The 22,421-nt window shown below is 42.0% G+C and overlaps 2 protein-coding genes across 3 annotated transcripts in view; one reads left to right on the forward strand and one right to left on the reverse strand.

Annotated features, from left to right (window-relative positions):
- LOC311015160 (adhesion G protein-coupled receptor D2) overlaps positions 1–4,071 on the forward strand; it is an 86,845-nt gene extending 82,774 nt beyond the window's left edge. Inside the window, exon 25 of the mRNA XM_084012267.1 lies at positions 3,821–4,071. Within this exon, the coding sequence (XP_083868393.1) occupies positions 3,821–3,949 (129 nt within the window). The 3' untranslated portion in view covers positions 3,950–4,071. The remainder of the gene's footprint in view (positions 1–3,820) is intronic.
- Positions 4,072–5,759: 1,688 nt separating this feature from the next.
- The window catches only part of nr5a2 (nuclear receptor subfamily 5, group A, member 2), a 195,852-nt gene continuing 179,190 nt past the window's right edge, over positions 5,760–22,421 (reverse strand). The window contains exon 8 of one of the 2 annotated variants that reach the window (XM_084012269.1): positions 5,760–7,870. In XM_084012269.1, coding sequence (XP_083868395.1) covers positions 7,623–7,870 — 248 coding nt within the window. In that variant the 3' untranslated portion in view covers positions 5,760–7,622. The remainder of the gene's footprint in view (positions 7,871–22,421) is intronic. The other variant, XM_084012268.1, reaches the window with a different exon arrangement.

Genomic DNA, 22,421 nt, shown 5'->3' on the forward strand with positions numbered 1-22,421 from the left:
TGTGTGTTTGTGTGTTTCTAAGAGACATTGGTGCAACCGTTTTAACAGGGCGACTCTGTTTGAATTAGATGTTCTAACCCCCCGCTTGCTAAATGGATTTCTGAAGTGGCTGTAGTTGGAGGCTTTCAATCGGATGCAACCTTGAGTCCTTTTTTATGTGAGCTGTGTAGGATTTAAGTGCTGGTATAACATGAGCACGACTGAATGCATGCTCCTCATTTTTTTAAATTGAAAAATCTCCAAAGGCTCTCCCCATTGTGCAGGCAATTAATGGAATGCTGGCAGCGAGGTTCAGGTGCTCAAAAGTTGTATTTTTTTCCTCTCTCTCTCTCCCTCCCTCGCTCTCTTTTTAATGACTAATAATGGATAATCATCGTGGAAAAAAAACCCATCATAATTCTGTAGGCTTTTCTCTTTATGCACAATGATGTATAATGCATGCTTTGAAATGAAACGGCAGCGGCCTTCGAACCGCTCCGTCTCCGAACCTTAGTGTATTTGCTTTGCATGCCGCGGCGAGGCTTTTGCATAACAATAGTGAGTGTTTCCATTAACAATGCTAGCCTATTAATTTGATCTTTACATTTTTAAAGTTTGTCCATCAGTCCCCCCGAGTCGCTGTTTGGTATAAGCAATTAGAAAGTTGGCTAATTGCCTCTCTGAAGAGATGTTGCTGTTTCTTTTTTCGCCTCCTTGTTCTTTACCTGTGAGCCTCCCCTTAGTTTCACCCCCTCAAAAAACAGATGAATGAACCATTTCATTCAACAATAATACTTTCTTCCCTTGGTTTTGGAGATTATATCCAAAATAATTTTGAGTCACCCGTCAGCGTAGATGAGTATGTTGATTTATGGGGGCAAAATCTAAATGAAGGGCAGTTAATTTTACATAAAAAAAAAAAATTAAATCAGGCTCTGATATCACATTGAAATAATTGCCAACACTCTTGTATTCTTTTTTTTTTTCTGTATTCAGATTTATGATAAATGCCATAAACTGTGCCAGTTTTCCCTCACCTTCCAAGAATTGAACGTTACATTAATTTGCAATAAGATTGGATTTTAGAGTAAATGGTCTAATAAAGTCACTGCTCAGTGTGATACGTAGTGTATTAAGTCCACTGTAGGAAAAAAACAGAGCCGAGAGAGGGGTAATATTCAGAGGGAAAAAAAGTCGCAAATTGCGAGTTTATTAAAACAGCCGGCATCTATGAAAACTAACTTCCCCTGAATGTTGTACACATTTATTTTTCTTATTAATACATCACAACGTGTGACAATGCATCGTTGAGGTCCTTAGGGTGATGGCTGTTGATGGTTATTGTTGGTTTTATTTATATGGGGCCAAATTGTCATCTTATGGGTGTTTATTGATCGGGTGGTTGGGCTAAGATGCTAGCGGTAGTTTCACCTGTTGTCATAGCAACGGCAAACATCCGGTGTTAGCGGAACCAAACATCTTGTTTATATCGTCTATAAGTATTTATATAGTGGCAAATTTGCCACTTTTTTTTTCTCTGGATATTGCCCCCCTCTCTCAGCTCTGTTTTTTTTTTTTTTTTTTTCTCTCTCCCTACAGTGGCCCTAATACGGCGTCGTAGATATGTTATCCGGTGGTGGACTGGTTAATCCACTGGTTTTGCCACCATGCAGCGCTGGGTGGGTGTTAATGTTCGGTAGACCGGGTTTCGCTCTTTTCAGGCCTTGTGAGCCTCCGGTCCTGACAAAACTGTTCCAGTGTTCAGTTGCACCTTTTTTCTCGCAATCTTGGAACACTTCCAAACGCTTCTTTTTTTTCTCTCTTTCTCTTGTGCCCTCAATCTCTTTCCCTTTGACTCTGCTTTGACAATGCAGGGAAACACACAAGCGCATCTCGGTAAACACGAGTGATGTGGTTCCAGAGTTTAAAAGCTTCACATAACACTGGCAGACGCGACTTGGGGCTGTTTGTGTGACGGAAAAGGAAAACTTCTTTAGAAACTGACAGCATCAGTATGTGTGTGTGTGAAAAAAAAGAAAAACTGTGTGTGTTTACGTTGCTTTTGGCAAGTTATTCATTTGTGTTTTTTTTTTCTTGCTCTCTGTGTGGTTATCTTTTGAGTCGGTCGGTTTGGAGCTGATGTCCACCTTCGGGGATGCGCATAGCATGCATTTTTGAGTATTTTCACCTGAGGCTGCACTTGTTAGAGTCCGTGGATAAATGTATATACATTATTTATACAAATTCAGGGCGAGTGAAAGCAGGTTTAACACATTTACAGACAGGAGGCCAGGCACTGCAAGCCAAGCTCCAAGTGAGGATTGCAACGCTGCGCGCCAGGGATCGAGCTGGCCTCATGCCCGGTTTGTGACCAGCATTCTTAATGCTGCACCAGAACACTATCATCAGCACCTCGGCAATTGAATAATTACATGTATTATTTGCTTCACGGAGAGAGAAAAAAGTGAAAAAGGAATAGATTGCCAAAAGTTTGGTTGAATTTTTTTTTTTTACATTTCCAAGATATTTAAAAAACCTATCTTTACAAAATCCTGAAAAGTCTAGAAAACGCCTTCTATACACACTGTTGCCCATATCATTGGAATCTTTTTTTTTTTTAGATACAATCCTCTGTTTATTCCTATTTAAATGCATCAGTACTCATTTTGACCAGGTGCAATGATTACATTATGTGTCCCAATTATCCAGGTGAAATGAATTAATGCGTAACATTTGTTTGGCGCTATAAAAGACAAGACATTTGCAAAGTATTCCAACTTTATAGGCGACCCTGTATGTGCAGAATCAATGTCAGCAGTTTCATCTGTACTGTGATTCTTTCAGAGCGAGTTTGCAAAGACTGAAGAATGAAATGAAAAGTCACATTGTTTATTTTCAGAATAGCAAAATGGCCATTTTTTTTTGTATTGGGTATTAAATGAGAAGCCATGACTGTATCTTATAGAGTACAGGTTACATCATTCAAAGGACTGTGGTGCCGTCGTTTGGTCTGACCTGTCTGTCTATTTTGATGTCATGTCCTTTGTAATATCAAATACGAGAAAAATAATGAAAACCATTCTTCATTTGTTAGCAAATGATTCTATGTATTTTTCACAAAACTGAAAAAAAAAAAAAAAAAAAAAAGTGAAGGTCCTTCCATCATTCATTAACCTTGTGTCAAAAATCCCTTTGTGATAGCAGTATGTTTCATTAAATAATGGAGGTCTTATTAGTATTAACACCAACATGTGTGCGGTTGAACATTGGGGGACGACCAGAGTCAAAGGTTGAGGCAGAATGAACGGAGCCGCTCTTCATCTTTTAATACCTTTTGATACCAAAGCATAAGTCAGTCACAGCATTATATCATTTTAGGAATATTTCTATCATTTCATCAATTCATTATTAAAGGCTTTTATTTTGTTTAGTTATATAATCTAATTGAGGCGGGGTGGAAACAAAAGATTCCAATAAAAACGGCATGCAGACATGCGAGTCTGAAGGAGCAAAGGTCAATGTCATATAAAGTAAGACACGACTGAAACAAAGAAGTGAAAGAAAAGAAACGGGACACTACGTTTAAAGACATTTATGTTCCATTCAACCGATTACAAGGGAAGGATTTTTAAGGAATTGGAGCATTCAATGACAAAATATGCTTTAATAACCTATAATTACAAATACTGTTACTTTCTCTTCATATTGATCTTCTCTCAAATCCACCAGTTCATTTTATGACCTATACGTCTTGTGTTATTACAGTGTAAATAAGTATTGTTTTTTTCCTAATTTGACATGACACTCCCCCCACTTACCGATCCCTCGTTTTCCCATCCAGGAGCCAGAGGTGGAGGCCTTGCCGGCTGGTTGTAGTCTTCATGTTCCCATGGAGCTGGAGTTTACCGCTTCCTGTTTCCCTCGTGGCCCGACACCTCAGGAAAAATACAGGCCCGTCTACATTGACTGACCTGGCTGGTGTTGGTTGTTGTTTCATATTGTTATTTTTTATTTCTTTTAAATCAGACTTTTTTTGTATTATAGCTCCCTTTTCCTTTTTTCCTTTTATCTCTCACCAATGATGATTGAAGACTCGGGAATAATTGGTTTATCTGTGACCGAGGAAGGACTCATTGTCTTTAACATTGTCTTTGCATGATAATGTAAGCTAAACTTAAATTTCAGAGCTCCTTGCTTTTTGGTATGTGTGTTTGTTTTTCTCTTTTGTGGCTTCGCTAGCTGTACATTTAAAGCATTACTGTGTATTGTCCGGTAAAAGTGTGCAACATGAACAGGTGAATGTGAGATTTGATTCAGGTGGACACTTTTATCACCTGTCACTCTACCTTTCTCTGCACTGCTTTCCTGGTACTCTCCTGTCAAATTATTATCAAGTCAAGGCCAGAAAAAACAAAACAAATGAAACAAAACAGCTGAGTATTATTGCACAGCATCTCATCAGATTTTTTAATCTGTGTGTTTTTACTAAAAACGTTGTTCAAGCGGATGTTGGAATCCTTGATTTACCCCCACAAAAAAGAAGGAAAAAAACACATGTAATGGCACCGGACAGCATTAGCGTGTGCAGGAAGCGAGAATCTGGTGTTATAAGCATAATAATTATTTATTGAAATATGAGGAAAAATTCAATTAGCCTCAGAGAGACACTTCCCCCCAGGACCCCGGGAGGCAGTGATAGGGGCAGTCAGAATGTCAGCAGGAGGGGTGAAAAGTCATAGACACACAGGGGTGCGGGGGGGTTTAAGCATTTTTTGATCCATTGTGTATCAATGTGTGACGTGACAACGTACATGAGCATGTGAATGCACAAAGGTAGTCATTGTTAAAAGTCCTCGTGAAAGCATTTATACTGTATACAAGTCTTGTCTTGACAGCTTACCAGATTGTAAAGCAATCAGCTGAGTTTCAGACCGTTTCCCTTTAACTTCTTATAGCTGACAGAAAAAGTCTTTCTCCAAAAGTGTTTACTGGACTTCATCTCAAGACAATCTCCCGTTTTTGGGGGGATCGGAGCGGGGGCTGCAGCTGTTTTATCAACCATGCAGTAAAAACAACTGGACTTTTGCACCAAGTCGTGCATGACTGTATGTGTTACATAGAGTTTCACCTGTGTGTTATAGGAAGTCCAAGGCGGCTGCAGAACCTAAACGCGGAATTCTTAAAAAAGTATGATAAAAGATTGTCTGATCAAGAGACACAGTTAATGAGGGTGTGAGGAAATGGAACCGGGTAACTGCATTATGACATGGGATTTTAAGTGACTGTACATTAAACATGCCGTTAAAAGACTGTTGATCAATCTATGACTTACAGCCATTGACAAACTGTTGACTGGTAAACAAACACCACAGTATGTTGTGGGAGGCAAGTGTTGGGACAAAACAAAAACTGTAACAACAACTAGAGCACATGTGGAAAAAATCCACATGAAAATAATTTAGGTTGCCATTTTTTTTCTTTTTTTCTAAAGAAAAATGTAAAGGAGGACTAAAAGTCAGTTTTGTTCATTTTGGACACAATACTCGAAGTCACAGCTCACAGAGGGGAAAGATGCAGTCTTTGGTATAAGATTAAACCAGAAAGAACAATGATGCAGGTAAAAAGAAAAAACGGATGTGGCAGAAACACCTTTCTTCACCTACTAGTTTAAATACAATACTCCTTTTCAATGTACTGACTTGCATGAACATTTTTAAGTAAAAAATTATCCTTTTTTTTTTCGAAAGCCCGTTATTTTTGCTCCAGACCTGCATCACTGAACTACTTGTTGGAAAACAAAACAAGAACATGCTACAGTAAACAAATTTATTCTGGCGCAGACACCTCACGTCATGTAACACAAAGATGGAAACCCAGAGACGCAATAAATTATCTTCATTATTAAGCTTAACCAGTGACAAACTGTACATAAAAAAGGTAAAAGCACTGTAAATAATAAAAAAAGAACAAAAATAATTCTACAAAAAAAAGTTTGAAAGTGAAACGGAACCCTTATACAGCAATGCTTAAGAAACAAATGTTTGAATGCCAGCAGACAGAAATTAATATTTTAAGTGTGATTCCTTTTTGATTTTAGTGTCTCACGACATAATTTAAGTACTGCTCAAAACAAATAAAAAATAAACACTGTACACACACCAAAGAAAGCAAACCAGAGGGATCTTTTTTTTTCATTGTTATCATTTTTTTTTAGGAAATCATTGCTTTGCAATTTATGCTTCATCACAGTTCTCTCCCATATTTACCACATGAATGTAAACACCTGTTGAATTAATCTTTTTTTTTAATTTTTACAACATTAATACTTTATATATTTGTACATATTTTCATTCACATCTGCACGGTTAGCTAGCATGGTAATGAAATAAGGCAAGACTCACATAACTGTGACATCACAAATCTTTTTTTTTTTCTCTCATAATACTGATTATTAAGTTTTTTTTGTAAATTTCCTTCTTCTGTTCTGCAGCAAGCTTTGGTCTTTCCGGACAGGGGGGGGGGGGGGGGTTTGATCCTTCCTCCGTCTCCAGAATCACACTTTGTTTTTGTTCCAGTTGTAAATTAAATAATAAAAACGGAGGGAGTTTTTTTTTTTTTTTTTGCAGGAAAAAGGGCTATAAATACAAATGTTTCAGCTGACATAATTCATTGATTTATTTAACACTGGTCTTTCTGAGGTACATAGTTTAAGATGATTCGGGGGGATGGTGGAATAAGAAAGGGGAACCACAAGCAAATGACTTCCACTTCATCAGAAAAAAAAAAACACATTAGCATTTTTCTCCTCATCTTCCTATTTATCATTTTGTTCAATGTTCCTTATGGATGTTTATTTATTTTTTCAATTCTCCCTTTCGAAGTCAGATCAAGCTGCGGTGCTTAGACATTTTTATGCAAGTTAACAAAAAACAAGACGTGACAGTAGGTGAGAGTCTCTGGCCCGGTTGACTGCTTGTCTCTACAGTACCAACGACAGCTAGAAGCCAGTTTTCAGTGAGAGAGAGCACATCGGAGGAACGGGTTCGACCAAAAAAAATAAAGCCAGTTCTTGTCACGAAGCCGTCTGAAAGATGGCCGGTGTTACTCAGCTTCCTTCCTCAGCACAAAAAAAAAGAAAAAAAGCCTCTCACAATGTCACCAGTGCTAAACCACTCGAGGGTTGTTCATTCTTTTTAAGTTGTAGCCCGTCTGTGCTCGTGCAGACGATCCGATCCCAACTCATGCCAAATGTTTGTTTCAAGTGTTTCATTTCTTCCCCCCTCCCTCTTTCCTTTCAATATTGTCTTTGCCTGCGTGTTGAGGAAATGATGCGGCTCTTCTTTCAGAGTTTGTTTCCTTTTTCAGAATAAAGGGATCCGTATGCTGTTTGCGTGTGCACACGATCTGTCTCTACGCATGTGAGTTTGTCCAGATCTCTACTCCAAGTCGTAACTTGAAGATGAAAATGAGTTTGATATAAACACGAGGTTGCTAACACAGTCATCCTCCAGATCATCACTCAGTCAAGTCTGAGCCGGAGCCTCAGTTATTTGAGAGGTTTTTTTTTTGGGGGTCCGCAGCAAAAACTCTCAGGATGTCTGCACGGCTGCATTGTGGGTTGCACAGTCGTCCCCCCCCTCCTCTTAAGCTCTCTTGGCATGAAGCATCTCGATGAGTAGGTTGTTGCAGGGGACGTCACCGTTCAGGTGTTTGTAGTAAAGGTATTCTTCGGCCTGAAGGCTGATGGCTCGGATCTCCGGCAGCCGGAGGAGCAGCTGGCCAAACTTGTCCGTTTGCTGCGGGTAGTTGCACATGACGTAGTCCAGCAGCGCCGCGTTGACCTGCTCCTGGACGCTTTCTACCAGGTGGAAGTTCTCCAGGTTCTTCACATCTGCAGGAGTGAAGGTAAAACAACGAGAGGTTAGATGAAATGACACTCAAGCAATCACTGCTATAAGAATATATAAGAAAAAAGACAACACAGCGACGTAATTATTCTAAGCAGCTGCTTGGGGCCCCCTGGCCACCAATCGTGTGTTTTTGTTTTGTTTTTTTGCATATTAAATCATAGATGACATAAACATCAAGTATGTATGCAAAAGAAAGATAATTCTGATTTAATAGGGCCCCTTAATCATACAAAATGGGTTATGATGTCTGAATGAGGCCCCTCAGATAAATGTCACAGGATATGTGATTTGTGATATAATTAATACAATCTATAATGTAACATTATAGTGTGACATTTGTGTCAATAATCCTCAAGCACAGATGACTCTGCAGTGGAGGGAGGGGGGCCCCCCCAAATCAAATTCTGCTTAGGGCCCCCAAAAGGCTTAGGCCGGCCCTGCATCCAGTCCACTATTTAGGCGTACAAGCTAACCTTTCAATATCAGCTGCCTTAACGCCTCATGTTGACTTCTTTATGACAGAAACTATAACTCAAGTCAGTTTTATAGTGTCACAGTCTCCTCAAGGAGAAACATCACTGGGTCATAACGGTTCATATTTCAAAAACAAAAAAAGGTTAGCACAATTTGTTTTCTCATTTATCAGGAGACTATGCTACAACTTGACATCTTCTGTTGTGCCTTTTTTTCCTTTAAAGAGGATGGAAATGCCCCCCCCTCCCCCGCTTCCTCTTTTTCTCCTGTGAATCGTCTCCAGAGATAGCGATGTAGATGGGAATCAGGTAAAAGCAAAAAAAAAAAAAGCATCTCCTCCCGAGAGATTCGCTCCCCAGGAGTCAATGAATTATGTAGGGCAGAGTTAAAGTCATATTAGCACCAGAGCTGCTCCTTAACCTGACGTTTTCACCATGCTATTATATCATAACAAAGCAGAAGGTGGAAAAAATATAGATTTTGTTTCAAAATAATCAATCTTGTGGAAAACAGTAATCACTTAAACTGCATGGTACAATAACTGATCTTGGTGGGAAGTCTTTTTTTTTTTTTTTTCCAGTATTAATTCCTTATGCAAAATAAATTTTGCATCTCTCCAAAAATCCCACCTTTCCACGCAGCTATAAGCACTTTTCCTTGACAATAATAAGCTCACCGGGGAGTTTGAGCAGATTATTGCAAGACAAGGCAAAAATTTGCTAAATGGATAATGGTGGTCCGGAGCGCTGTGTGTGTACTTGTCATGATTATGAAGCGCAGGGCTACAGAATATTTAATGAGATCCGTGTGTGTGTGTGTGTGTGTGTGTATATGTGATCTTTTATTAATCTGTTTGACCCCAGGTCGAGTGTGCTCACAGTGGGCTAATGTGCAATGACAGAGTCCCTGTGTCTAGTTGACACCTCCGGACCAACACATACACACCGACGCCCGCTAAAATATTCCATATTTAATGCAAAATCTCTGCCTTACTCACACACACACACACCGACTAATCCATGGAAAATGAACATACTATTTCTCACACAGTACCCCCTTCCCACACACACACACACCCCATCCACCCACCCAGAGCATTAGGAGGAAGGAGGTGGAGATAAATCAGCAGCTAATGAGGTCTAGAGAATGAGAAGCAGGTCCTTCAAGGCACTTCCATCTATGATGCACTCTACCATGCTATTACAATGTGTGTGTGTCTGTCTGTCTGTTCTTGTGTTGCCTGTGTGTGTGCAGCGTGTGCATGCTCACCCTGACCTCTGGGTGACACGCGGGGGCTAAATAAGGCCAAGAGGAGGGCAGGAAAAAGGGGGGAGGGGGTTAGGCCCGTGACAAAGGAGGCTCCAAACAAACATGACATGTGCTTTTTCCTGCTGCCACTCAGCTGTCTGACCCCCCTATCGGACTCCTGAACCGGATTTTTACCACCGACAACACCTCCGAGAAGCATTGATATAGCCTTACATAAGCTAAGTCGCTAGAGTGAGGGCTTTAGGCTTTAACACACGGACCTCCTACGCAGGTCAAAGGGAAGCAAAAGACATTGTTTTCATCTGCACATTAAACAGAACGTGGCAAAGACTGCAGGAGTAAAAGTTTCTGAGTTGGTCTTTTATGAAGAACAATTTTTGCGTGTCCACAACCCTCATCTCTTTTTTTTTTTTTATTATTCAGATTTGTTCATTCAGTTTCCCTAAATTCGGTCTCAAAATACAGACCAAACCTACAGGAATCATATAAAATACCATGTGTACATTTTTAATAGTCAAACATATAAGTCCTTGTAGGTTGTTTAAACCCACAAGTGAGCCACGAGTCATAAATTACTTTTTGGAATACAATAATATATAAAATATATAATAGGTTGGTGTGAAGAATCATTTCTGCCATAAAATGGTTATAGTCCTTCCCATACTGTCCGATGCATACTGGACATTAATTAAAGGGAAAAACCTTCAAATGCAAAACCCAACAACCAGTCTGAAATATGATGACTAAGGATAATATATTTTTTTTACAAATGTACTTTAAAGACATGGGAATGGTTTTCATCTGTAAATCATGCAATGTAATCCAGGAAAGGCCATAATAAACATCTCTTGCTGCTTAATAATCAATTCCGCCACGTCAGAGCCTCTACTGAGTCTGATTAAGTTAATTCTGTAGCAACATGACAAGGTGAGCCTAGATTACAGCAAAAAAAAAAACACGAGTTGCCATGGTTTCTCAAGATTCTTTCTCTTTGCCTGTGTGTGTCTGCATGGATGTGTGTATATGCATGCGGAGGGGAGTTTGATGGGTGTATCTGTTGATGTTGGGGGGTGGGGGGTAACTACAGAGAATTAGTACCCAATGTCTCTGTCAAGCTAATTAGTGGAAAGTAAGGCAAAAAAAGACAGCATTTTAATTGCTAATTATTACCAGAGACCCCTTTGAAAAAAAAAAGTGGAATGAGGGCTTCCAAAAAGGAAAACAAGCAGAAATGACATTAGTGATATCTGGTCCTGTTTGCAAAAAAAAAAAAAAAAACATACAAAATGAACATTCAGGTTGATGAGATACGTTTAATTCAATTTCATAAATCAGACAAGTGGATTTATTCTAATTCAGTGAACACTCAAAGGCAGTGGAGGGCTGATGAAGGAGCTAAAAGGGTTAAGGGGGGTAAAAAACAACCAAAAGAAATTGATCAATGATTCCCAGACATTGTCAGGTCAGAGCTGTAAGTGTGCTCAGCGCTCTTCCTTCAGTCCCCCCTCCTCCCACCCCCCTTTTCGCTCTCCATCTCATTGTTCAGTCACTGTGGGACTAATTATCAACTTTTTTTTCCCACATAAAACAGCCACAGTTCGTTGCAGCGCCGCGTCTGAATACTCAAATGGAAACCCCGAGGTCCCGCGGAATACATTGTTTCATTTGACGGGCTATCATGCTGAAGCCAGCGACCTAATGCAAAAGCACACACACATACACACACACACACACACACACACACACACACACACACACACACACACACACACACACACACACACACACATCCGTCCTCTCTTTCACAGAGAATCAAATCACTGCTGTGCTTTTTAATTAGACTAGATCTTCTCTGCGCTGTGAGTGTGTGTGTGTGTGTGTGTGTGAGTGTGTCTCCGCATGTGCTTTTACACTCTTTTTCACCGCCCCTTGCAATCCACCTGCTCCAGGGACACACACACACACACACACTCACGCACACAGTATTTAGACACACAGCTCATTCATCCATGCAAATACTCGCTCCATTACTTCACTCTGATCTCGATGATGCCTCACGGAGTGGACACTGTGGTGTGAAGAAAAAAAAATCACCAAGTGTCAAAGTTCACCAAAAGCACACAGACAGACTTTATGTGTGGCTTTAAGAAGCTAAAGTGATAGAAAACACTGCAGTGTGCACTAAGGTACCCTGGTAGATCCTTTAGTAAGACCTGACATGTCTGGTTGAGGCTAAAATGGAATAAAAAGGGGGCTAAAACGATCAGGAAGGGCTGATTATGCATTAATGATGATTTGCCACTTGAAGTTGAGCTTTATTTGTTTGTTTAATTCATTAAGAAATAAACCCATGAGGTATAAGACAGACTTCATTTTCAATCATGGTATTTCCTCATCCCACTATCGCTTATTCAAAGTCATCGTCGTCATGTTAACCACGGAGAAATAACAGCACAGTTGATCACGGTACACTTTTAGTGCCCCAATCAATAAAACCCCAGTCACATGCTGCAGAGTCACGACATGTGTTTCCTGCCTGGTTTCCAAAAACAACACGTAAAAGATAACTCTCGCGTCATAAACAATTTATTGAGTCAAGTGCTGTCAGTAAACTTGGGCCAATTAAAAACCTGAGTGGAAGACAAATTAGGAAACTCCTGATCCTTCCAGCAGGGGACCTTTCATAGGCGTTTATACAAGCCTTTCAAACCGGAGCACCTTTTTACTACTGCAGCGGCGCTTCAAAGAAGCGAAGGAGTTGAACCCGTGTCCAGGCCAAGTCCTCTTTATTGCCCCCTACTATTGATTGTTATCGAGTCAACATTGTAAACTGCTACTTTATTCATTATTAATCTGCCTCGCTACTCGGCTCCAATCAGAGAAGGGGGGCGTCGAACAGAGAGAAACCCAATAACCTTTGACTCCTTCGGTGGGTCGACGGGATAACAGAGGGAACGGCCTACAAATAAGCAACAACGTGTGTAGAGAGCTGCGTTGTCGCTCTGAGAATGTGGCTTTGTGTTTGTGTACGAGTGCTGGTGTTAAAAAAACAGGGGGCAGCGAGGGCAATCGGAGCAAATATGGTTTGCGGTGCAAGGGGCAATGGCAGCGCGGTTAACGGTATCACTTCAGTCGGCTATTATCTGAGTTAGGCTGCAACTGTTGGGCTTTGTATGCAGAAAAAGCAACCTCCTTTACCCCAATTTTACCATCACACCACACACACTCAATAATCCACTGACAGCATTGCACGTGGAAGTGTGTGTGTGTGTGTGTGTGTGTTTCCTCTCTGCTTCCCTCATCTATGCTTGCCACTAAACAAGTTTCCCTTCTCCCCGGAGCTCTAAGCTTCCTTTCTCTTCCTCCAAGTCCCGTTTGGGGAATTCCCTTTCTCAGATACGACGCCTCCATGTGCGAGAACAAAATGCAGGAGATGGGGGGGTAAACTGTAGTTGCATGCTCCTTTACGCTTAATGGTTGTTCTTTGAGACTTACACCAAAGGCTAAAAGGATAACTAGCATCATAAGGATAGACGGGATGCAAGAGGAGCATGTATCATATTTCTAAATAACATCACTTGGACTACAGACATATACTGGCATGTTTGTGTATAAAGATGGGGACATATTAAAAAGGAAATGGGTTTAAAAAAAATCAGAAACTGACAGGAATTGTCGGACTGGGGGGGAGGATAGAGTTTTCAGATGCTGTTCAACCTGCCAGGCACTTTGTTTGGGAGCATACCGGTGCCCTAAGGCAATCAAGTGGGGTTAGTCGCACATTAACATTGAAATACCTCATCCACACTTTTGAAATGCTTTTTTTGTAATTCTTTTTTTCATGTGACAAGAATGTATTCCATCTTATTGTCAATTGGGGTTAAAGGAAATATTGTTGATACTTACTGTATACTGGTTGTTGCCTCTCAACAACAGTTTTCATATATTTACTGTAGCACCAACAAGATACCCTAACATATTGTACACCCCTTGGCGGACTGCTTTCATTTTGACATTTTCCTTTTGTATCTAATGAAGAGAAAGCATCCCAGGAAGTAGCCTTTACACTCATTAACTTTTTACCTTTTCAACAAAGGCCTCATTAAGCCATGAGCAGTGACCCCTTCATCTTGGAAAGTGACCCTTTATTTCACCGGCATAGCAGTAATATACTGTAGCTTCATGCCCTCCAGCTAACAGAGAGCTCAATGTCCAGAGGCCAAATATCCTCCTCGCTAACAATGCATAATAACGACTCGGCAGTCTCACGGTTCCTGGAAACCTGTGGCCACCGATGGGGACGGGCCTATTGTCAGTGCGTTCGAATAAAGAATGAAGGCTCAATTTGCCCGTCCACTCATCAAACCCCTCCCTTAAGCCACTCGAGGGGGGGGCTGAACGCCATGCAGGCTATGAAAGAGAATTAAGCTGGCGCCGTCCAGTTGGGGATATATTAAGTCAAATCTAAACCTCCTCCGACAACATTGCTATTGTTGTTAGGCTAAACAGGTAGCGGCTGGTTCAGTCCTGTCGCCCAAGGACGGGTCGGCAGGCTCGGCGGAGCGATGGAGAGAGGTCGAGAGATATTGAGAGGAAGGGAAAAGTGCCTTAGGTCCCATAAAATAAACAAGAGAAAAGGTGCTCCGAGCGGGAAAGGAAAGACAAGCTTCTCTCATTGACTATGCTGGCTGGAAGGTGCTGGGGGTTTATCCTGAGGTGAAGGGGAAAACAAATTTACATCCTGTATCAGTTGGTCGTGGCTGTGGTGGTGTTATTATGGGTTTTGAGGGGCTTCAACAGATGGGCACAGCCAGGGAGGATGATATCAGTGGGAATAAGTATTAAAGTGATTGTTCAGACTTGTTATCGTGTAGGATGTTATGTATGACTGTACTTTGATGGTAGTAGGTATTTGCTGTCTGATTGATACAAGGGCATTTTAGCTGCTACGATTGGTCTATTAATCCATTTGAATTTGAATGATTTATTCATATGTTAAGTCACTTATTAAGCAGAATAGCCTATATTTTGGTATTGGCTTATCATATGATTTGTTGCTTTTCTAGATCCAAATATCTGTGCATCTTAACCTTTTGGGCTCTGGTAACTTGTGATTTTTTTAAATATACAGTATTTTCACATGATATGTTTAACGATTAATCAGTTAAAAACGTGTTGGATTAATACATAATGAAAATACTTCCTTGCAAACCTAATGGACATTAACTGAGGCTCCACATCCTGTGATTCAAGGTAACCCTTCCTTATTTCAAATCAACACTCAAAAAGGTTTTGCTTGTTTCATAGCTACACTGTTTTTGTTCTGTTTTGTGGTTTATATTTATATATATTTTTTAATCAACTTCCCCTCATTTGTTGCTGTTCATTTCTTTAAGCTGTGGACTCATTGGGATACAAAATATTGCTGGCTATAAAAGAAAAAAAGAAAATCGCATTCTCTCAGCATTATGAAAATCTATTTGCCAGAGGGATACTAAGAGATTTGAATCAGCAATGAACCGTCGGTCCCTCTAGTCCCCCCCTCCTGTCCGTTTCTTGTTGCCCCCTACTTCAGTCCCCCTGGAGGTGGAACCAAATGCCTTTCAATGAGCTGACCTCGGAAGGCACGGTGCACCCACAGGTCCCCGCTCTTTCACCTTGCTAATGCCATCTGGATTGTACAGATAGTACCCCCCCCCCCCCCCCCCCCCCCTCCCCCACTCACACACACACACACCAAAATAGCTCCCAGTCATGTAGCAATATGCAACTAATGATGCTAACGCTTGACTGACAGGCTCAAAAATCGGACGGACAAAGATCCAGAAGTGAAAGTCCCTGTGTTCGGTGTAATCTGAGTGTAATGATCTTTCGGAGCGACGTGTACGAGATGGAGACAAATCAAATTTGAATGAATTAGAAATCAATACGGCTGCACCTGCGAGGTGACTCTTCAGGGCTCTTCTGGACGTTATACCCTTCCGCTTCATTTTTGTTCCTGTCGGCAACAGTAGGAGCAGGCACACACACACACACACACACACACACACACACACACACTGGTGTAATGTGTGTGTGTTGTTGCTGTCTATTTCTATCAAAACGCATGCGTGTGAACCTCGTTTACATTCAGTGCACTTTTGCACCCCTTGGCTAATTACACACAGGGTTTGTTTGGTGGTGGAGGGGAGAGCGTCGGGGAGTGGAGGGGCATGTCAACCTTTCTTGTTTATGATAAAGTGACAGAAAATCATTGGGGGGTCAAGTACCCCCCCTCCCCCCTCCCATCGCCCCGAAAACTCCTACAGCAGTACAGAAGGTGCCTGGTGTGGGAAGCCTCCCCTTTAATGAGACCATTAAAGGGCCCGTCTCCCCGTCAATAGATTTCTCTCATTCTTTCTCTGACAAATTTGAATTAATAATTCAGTGCCAAGCGCCTGGGGATGTATATTTTCAGCATGAAGGACAGTTAATCCATAGCGTCATTTTCCCCCCCTCTCCCTCTCTCACTCCTTCCTCTCCCGCACTCTCTCCTTTTACATCCCCCCATCCTTTTTTCTTCATCCTCATGATGAAGGTAGAGTGCAGACTAAAGTGTGTGATGCATGTTTTCCACACCTTCTTTCAAACTTCTTTGTTCTCTGTGTGATTTCCGTTCTCTTGTCATGTGACAAGTGGAGTCAACTTAAGTGCAAATTGGAGTTTAATTTATTCTAAACTATCGATTGCCGGTGGCCGTTCTGTTCCTTCCACCCCGGGGCTAATGTAAGATGACATGTTTGCACACACCACCTCGGAAAAGATGGAGTTGATTTGGAGAACTGGGGGGTTTTGTGCTGGATGTTTCTATACTCGGGGTCCTACACCTTCTCCAAATTCAATTTCAAGCACTTTTCAAGCATTTCGAGGTGCATTTTCATGCTTTCACATTAAATGAAATGTTATTGTTCTATAAAAGTACAACAAGGTTGCTGAGGTTTCCGTGTGTCAGACATCACTGAGACAATATACAGGCCTACACTGTCATGCCAACAGTAGCTAGGATATCAGTGCCAGGTGGCAGTAAAGTACAACATTATTCTCTGAGGCAGTGTGCACAGGCCAAGAGTCCACCGGTGCCCAGGAATATTCCTTTACAACATTACACAACATTATTTTTTCTGATGATATGCGTGTGAAAAAAAAAGTTACGGCATGTGCTTTTTGGTCCCTGACACTTGTTTCAGACATTTACCAGCAGCTCTAAAGCTTTTCCATTGTACCACCATGTTGTTGTTGGTTTTTTTTCTCTCTTTTTGTTTAAATGCAATACAAGGAACAGCTATGCTCAACGTGTGTGCTTCTGTGTGCAAGACACAGTGGACTCACTGGGCTTTGTTGCTTAAAATATCCTTCAGTGCAAAAAAACAAAGAGACAAGAAAGGAGGTGTGATGGTTCAGGAGAGAGAGAGAGGGAGAGGGAGAGAGAGAGAGAGAGAGAGGGCTGGGAGGACAAGAGACAGCGTGCCAGAGCACCTGTTGGATCATCTGTGCTTGAAAACGTTTAATCACTGTCTCTGGTTACGCGTGCACACATAGCGCAGCATGCACACACACACACACACACACACACACACACACCCGTCGACTTAAAGCTGTTCGCCGCCCCTTCCAGAAGTATCTCGTAACCCACATTGTCCAACCACACGCACGCACACACAGAAGCTCAAAGAGCAAAGGGAAGAGGGTGTATAATCTTATAGCAGCCACCTGACTGCCGTATAGCTTACCACCACCATACTTTAAACACATGCCTCTGCACTGTACACATTCACGCAGGAACACAATGGCTGACAAGCCAAATGCCAGACATCGCCGCCATGCCGGCGGGCTCCGTTTGTGATATTGGGGCGGTGGGGTGAATGTAGAAGGATTATTTTTAACTTCTACTTTAATCGTCGGGCTGTTTTTTTTTGTTTTTTTTTTCACATGTAGGCTCACAAGCTTGCAAAAGGGAGTCAGACATGCGGGACACTCATTCTAAAAACAAGAAACGCTTTAAAAGCGGGGATTTAAATTACAGTAGGCCGTCCCAAATGGGCATAAAGTCCCCTTTATCTTGCAACACTGCTGAGTTCATTCCCTCCTTTTTACGTTTTGTGTATAGTAATGCTTCTCCAATGAGTAACACTAATGACACATCATGAGCTATGGCAGCCATAAACGTCTCGTCGTAAAGATTTGCCTTTTGCTGCGTAAAAAGCGGCAGTCGCGGCCGATACTGTATAGCTCCCACTGATGCATTTGCTTGCAGGAGTTGAAGCCATTCACATTTACAACGTTACAAATGATTGACAAAGTAGGTGTGTAAAGCTGGAGGTCCACCTGATTGGATTGTTATTTTTGAACATTTGACCTATGATATGCTTAAAGACCCAAGGGGCCACACCATTATCCTTTGGTTAGGTCCTATAGTGTGTTTTTATGTCCATGTTTATGTGCATGTACATCTTCATAGGCCCACACTGTGACTTGTCTGTGTGTGTGCAGTACAGTGTGCATGTCAGCATATGTGTTTTTCAGGGATGGAATACATTAAATTTACTTTCCTTGCTGTAACAAAGTTGTGCATTTTTGAGTATGTTTTCAATTGGCTACTTAAGTAGCCTGCTATTGTAACTGTCCAAATTTCAACTGTCTAATTCTAACTTAATGTTTGTTTTTTATTTCATTTTGTACTTTTGTTCACTGTACGATATCCTTGAGGGCTCTGAAAGGCACCTATAAAAAAATTACTATTATTATTATTATTATCGACAAACACAAATTGCGTGAAAACGTCCTGATGAACTGTGAGAATGGACCAGAAGAAATGAGATGACGTCAGCGAGCAGAGGAGAACCTGCAGGTGTCTGCGGATATGATAGCTACGCTAAAACGCGCGCGCGTTCACGTGCGATCGAGTTCACGCCGGGCGGCGGCGGAATTGGCACCACTTTAAAGCACACACAAATCACAACAGTGTAACATCCTGGGTAGTGATTCTGAAGTAGCGTCGTTGCACCTGAACATATTTTTTTAAAACCCTCTATCTTAATGAATGACTCATGCGCCATCTGTCTAGCATGCTAAGTGCCAAACCTACGATGTTTATGAGCTGAAACGTTGTGGCGCGCTAACATGCTAAATGCTAACAAGCTAATACGCAGAATCAAACAGCGTCGCCTTCTGCATTAATTGAGAAACTTCTACCTTTAGTGAGGTGTGTAAGGACTCTCCGCTGTCTGATATTACTGGTCCCCGATGTGACGAAGAGCTTGGTGGGATCAGAGAGACCGAATGGACCGTTTCTTTTGGGACCAGAGAGCCCCGAATGGACCGTTTCTACTGGGGACCAGAAAGGCCAGAATGGACCCTTTCTACTGGGGACCAGAGAGGCCAGAATGGACCGTTTCTACTGGGGACCAGAGAGGCCGGAATTGACCCTTTCTACTGGGGACCAGATAGGCCAGAATGGACCGTTTCTACTGGGGACCAGAGAGGCCGACTGGACCGGTTGCTGTGAGTTAGACCGGATACACAAGTTGAACCAGGTGCACGGGATCGTGGAGGACTTTGCGGTGCCGTTGGGACCTGGTGAGTACAACAACAACAATACACTATCTGGTCGGACGGGAACCTCAACAACCACGTTGTTGCTTGGCAAAGTGGTTGCACTGCAAGCTGCAGTCTTGTAGCAGTTTGCTGTAATATGTGTTATATTGTTTATTCGTGTCCACGTCGTCTGCTTTGATTTGCTTTATTCTGTTGTTGGCTCAAAAAAAAAAAAAAAACGTTTTACTGCTCGTTTTATTGGTTGTTGGTCATTTAGTTTAATTGTCTCGCTTCTGGTTAATTCTTGTGAGGCAACACAGGCCAGGAAGGCATGTTGTATATTTATAATTAATAATCTGTTGTTTCTATGCCCGCATCTGTTGGGTGGACAGGAGGGGTGTTGTTGCTGTTAAGATTAATTTAATATTTTACATTAACTGGTTTGTAGTGTAAAGACTATTTTTTATATATTTTACAGTAGTATAATAAAGCGTTATACACCTATTGTTAATGTAACGGATTAAGTACTCTTACTTTTACTTGAGTAAAATATTGTAGCACCCCTGTTGTGTGTGTGTATGTGTGTGTGAATGAGAATGTGTAAAGGCAAGAAAAGGAAAGAAAAAGCAATGATGAAAGAGTGATCGCTGATTGAGCGAGCTCCTCGGGGAGGGTTGTGTAACTCTTTGCTGCAGTGCATGTGTAATGTTTAAGTAAGGTCGAGGCAGGCGGTCTGATCAATATGCTGGTGTGCGATTGTGGAAGTTGTTTTTTGCCTGCCGGCCTGTCACTCTCCCACAGACACACACAGTCCTCACAGTGGATGTGTGTGAGGCAGGAGTTGCTCAGCGACACCCCCCTTAGAGTTATTAGAGGGCATCTTTTGATTGAGCCACGTTCAACCCATGGAATGTAGATTTTTTTATATATATTTGGGAAGATGTGTCAAGATTAGCACATCATTTAGTTAAAAAAACATGTTTAAGTTTGCACTGTCTCTAAAAATAATAATAAAAAAAAAAGTCCCCTAAATGTTTTAAGATGCACAAAATCACATCCATGGAGGAGACGGTCTCTAGTCAACAAATCATTCAAATGAGTGTTTTTTTTTTTTTTCATTCTGCAGCGCTCCAATGTATGCACTATTTGTTCTCTGAGTCTGTTTTCCTTGACTAATGTGAGCCGGTTCTCCGCAGGGCCCTGGGTAGCCCAGGCCTGTCCTCCCTGCCCCAAACAGACATCCCTCAGCCTCTAATTGGGGAGGAGTAGCAACCTAGCTAACACAGCGCTGGGACCCCCGAAACCGTGGCCACTGAGAATGCATTAGCATTAGCATTGCAACGGACCGACAGGTACATAATGATAACCTCAAGCTGTGGCCACTGGGAGCATACACACACACACACACACACACACACACACACACATACAGAGATACACACTGCCTGCCCCCGTCTTCCCCTTGTACACGTAGTCACGTAAACAAGCAAGTGTAATGCAGCCCCAGCGGTGGGCTGCGCGCCGATCGGGGGGGGTGGGAGGGAGAAAATCTGTTGCTGCCGTTCGGCTGAAAAGTGTGTGTAATGAACTTGAGTTCCATTGATCGGGACTGAGAGTACAGGACCGGGGGCTGTTTGTCCCAGAAGGGGCTGCCGTACCAGTGCTCGGTAGCTCCTCATAAATGTTTGAGAGGCCTCAGCCGCGCTAGATCCATGCTACCCGGGTAGCGCACACACATCCAGGTTGATGCTGATGATGGATGGATGGATGGATGGATGGTCGGTCGGCGGTGTAAGGGATCAATCGTTATTTTAGCTTGATGACATTAAGGTGGTATGCTGTGTTTTTTGCGGCCGACAACTGGAACGCGTGTTAACGGGGCTGTTTCAACGAGATTCAAATGTTTGGCACTTTATGTGAGAAAAACTATTCGGCGTGAGGCTTTTTCAATAAGCCCTTCGCTGCACACTCACGTTCTCTGTCCAGGTGCAGGAGACTGATATTTACAAGCATATTTCTATTTTGTTTGGTTGAGCTACGCTTTCCTATGCTGTACCCCTTAAGCTCTTAGGCCCCCTCAATCCCCTACATGCAGCGCAACCGGATTGATATTACTGCAGATATCACTTAGAAAACACCTGACGTGGTGAAGGCGGACCATTCCGCGCCTCCTTTTGACTGCTAAGTACCAGCTGGCGGGAGGTCCTCTGCGTTATGCAGCCCGGTAATAAAAGTTGAACATTGATTTTCTGTAGCAGCTTGTAACTGTTAATGTTGAGACATCAATAGCAAAAGCAAAGCGCCGGTGCCTTAATAGGAGGCCGAGTATGTGGAGGGCGCGAGCAGAGGCGGACTCTAAATCACAGAATCTATCCCTGCCGATCGATAGGACAGTAACTGCAAGTGTCCCTCTGCTTTCCTAATGTTTTATAATAAACTGACAGCCTGTAATAAGGCCGAGGGAGAGGGAGAATGTGGGGGGGAGGGGAGAGATGGAGGGCAACAGTTTCTCCATAGCTTGCCCATCTTAAATCACCCCACATGGGAGTGCATTGGAGGAGCGGAGGAGGAGATGGAATGGGGGGGAAAAGGTGTTTTTCTTTAGTGGGGGGAAAAAAAAGAAACAAACTTTTACAGAAGCATTTGTCTGGTTGTGCTCACTGCCACGGTAGTTAGTGAGTGTATTGATGGAGGGGAGAAGAAGTTTAGGGGATTTGTCTTGTCTTGCTTTTCAGCGAGGGGGCAGTGGGTTAAAGTGTGTGTTAAATCCTCCTGCCACCCCGCAGACGTCACCGCGCTCGGGTAGGAATGCAGGACCGTGGCTGCATGTGTTACGACTGTTACTGGGCGTGGATAGTTACTGGAGAGATAACTTTACTTGTACTACTTGTTGCAGGAGCACTAACTCGAGATAACGTCACATGCTTTAAGATTTCTATTAGGCTACTTGTGCAGTGATGGTGTTATATGTTTGCTCATTATAAACTTCTATTAATAAGAACATTTTCTAAAGGTGAAGGAATTCAAATGAATGTTTGATTAATCAGGTATTTTTGACCTTGATACGCTTACATTAGTAACATATATTCCACTGTGATAATAGGCATATCTAGCCCGTTTTTAGGGTTGCTTTAGCCCCTTAATTGAGTACCAGCACCCCTTAAAAATATTGATAAATGCGATATAAAAACTATTGTTTTTTAAATACAAGTCCGT

Source organism: Eutrigla gurnardus (assembly GCF_963514095.1).
Source record: "Eutrigla gurnardus genome assembly, chromosome: 6".
Taxonomy (NCBI): Eukaryota; Metazoa; Chordata; class Actinopteri; order Perciformes; family Triglidae; genus Eutrigla; species Eutrigla gurnardus.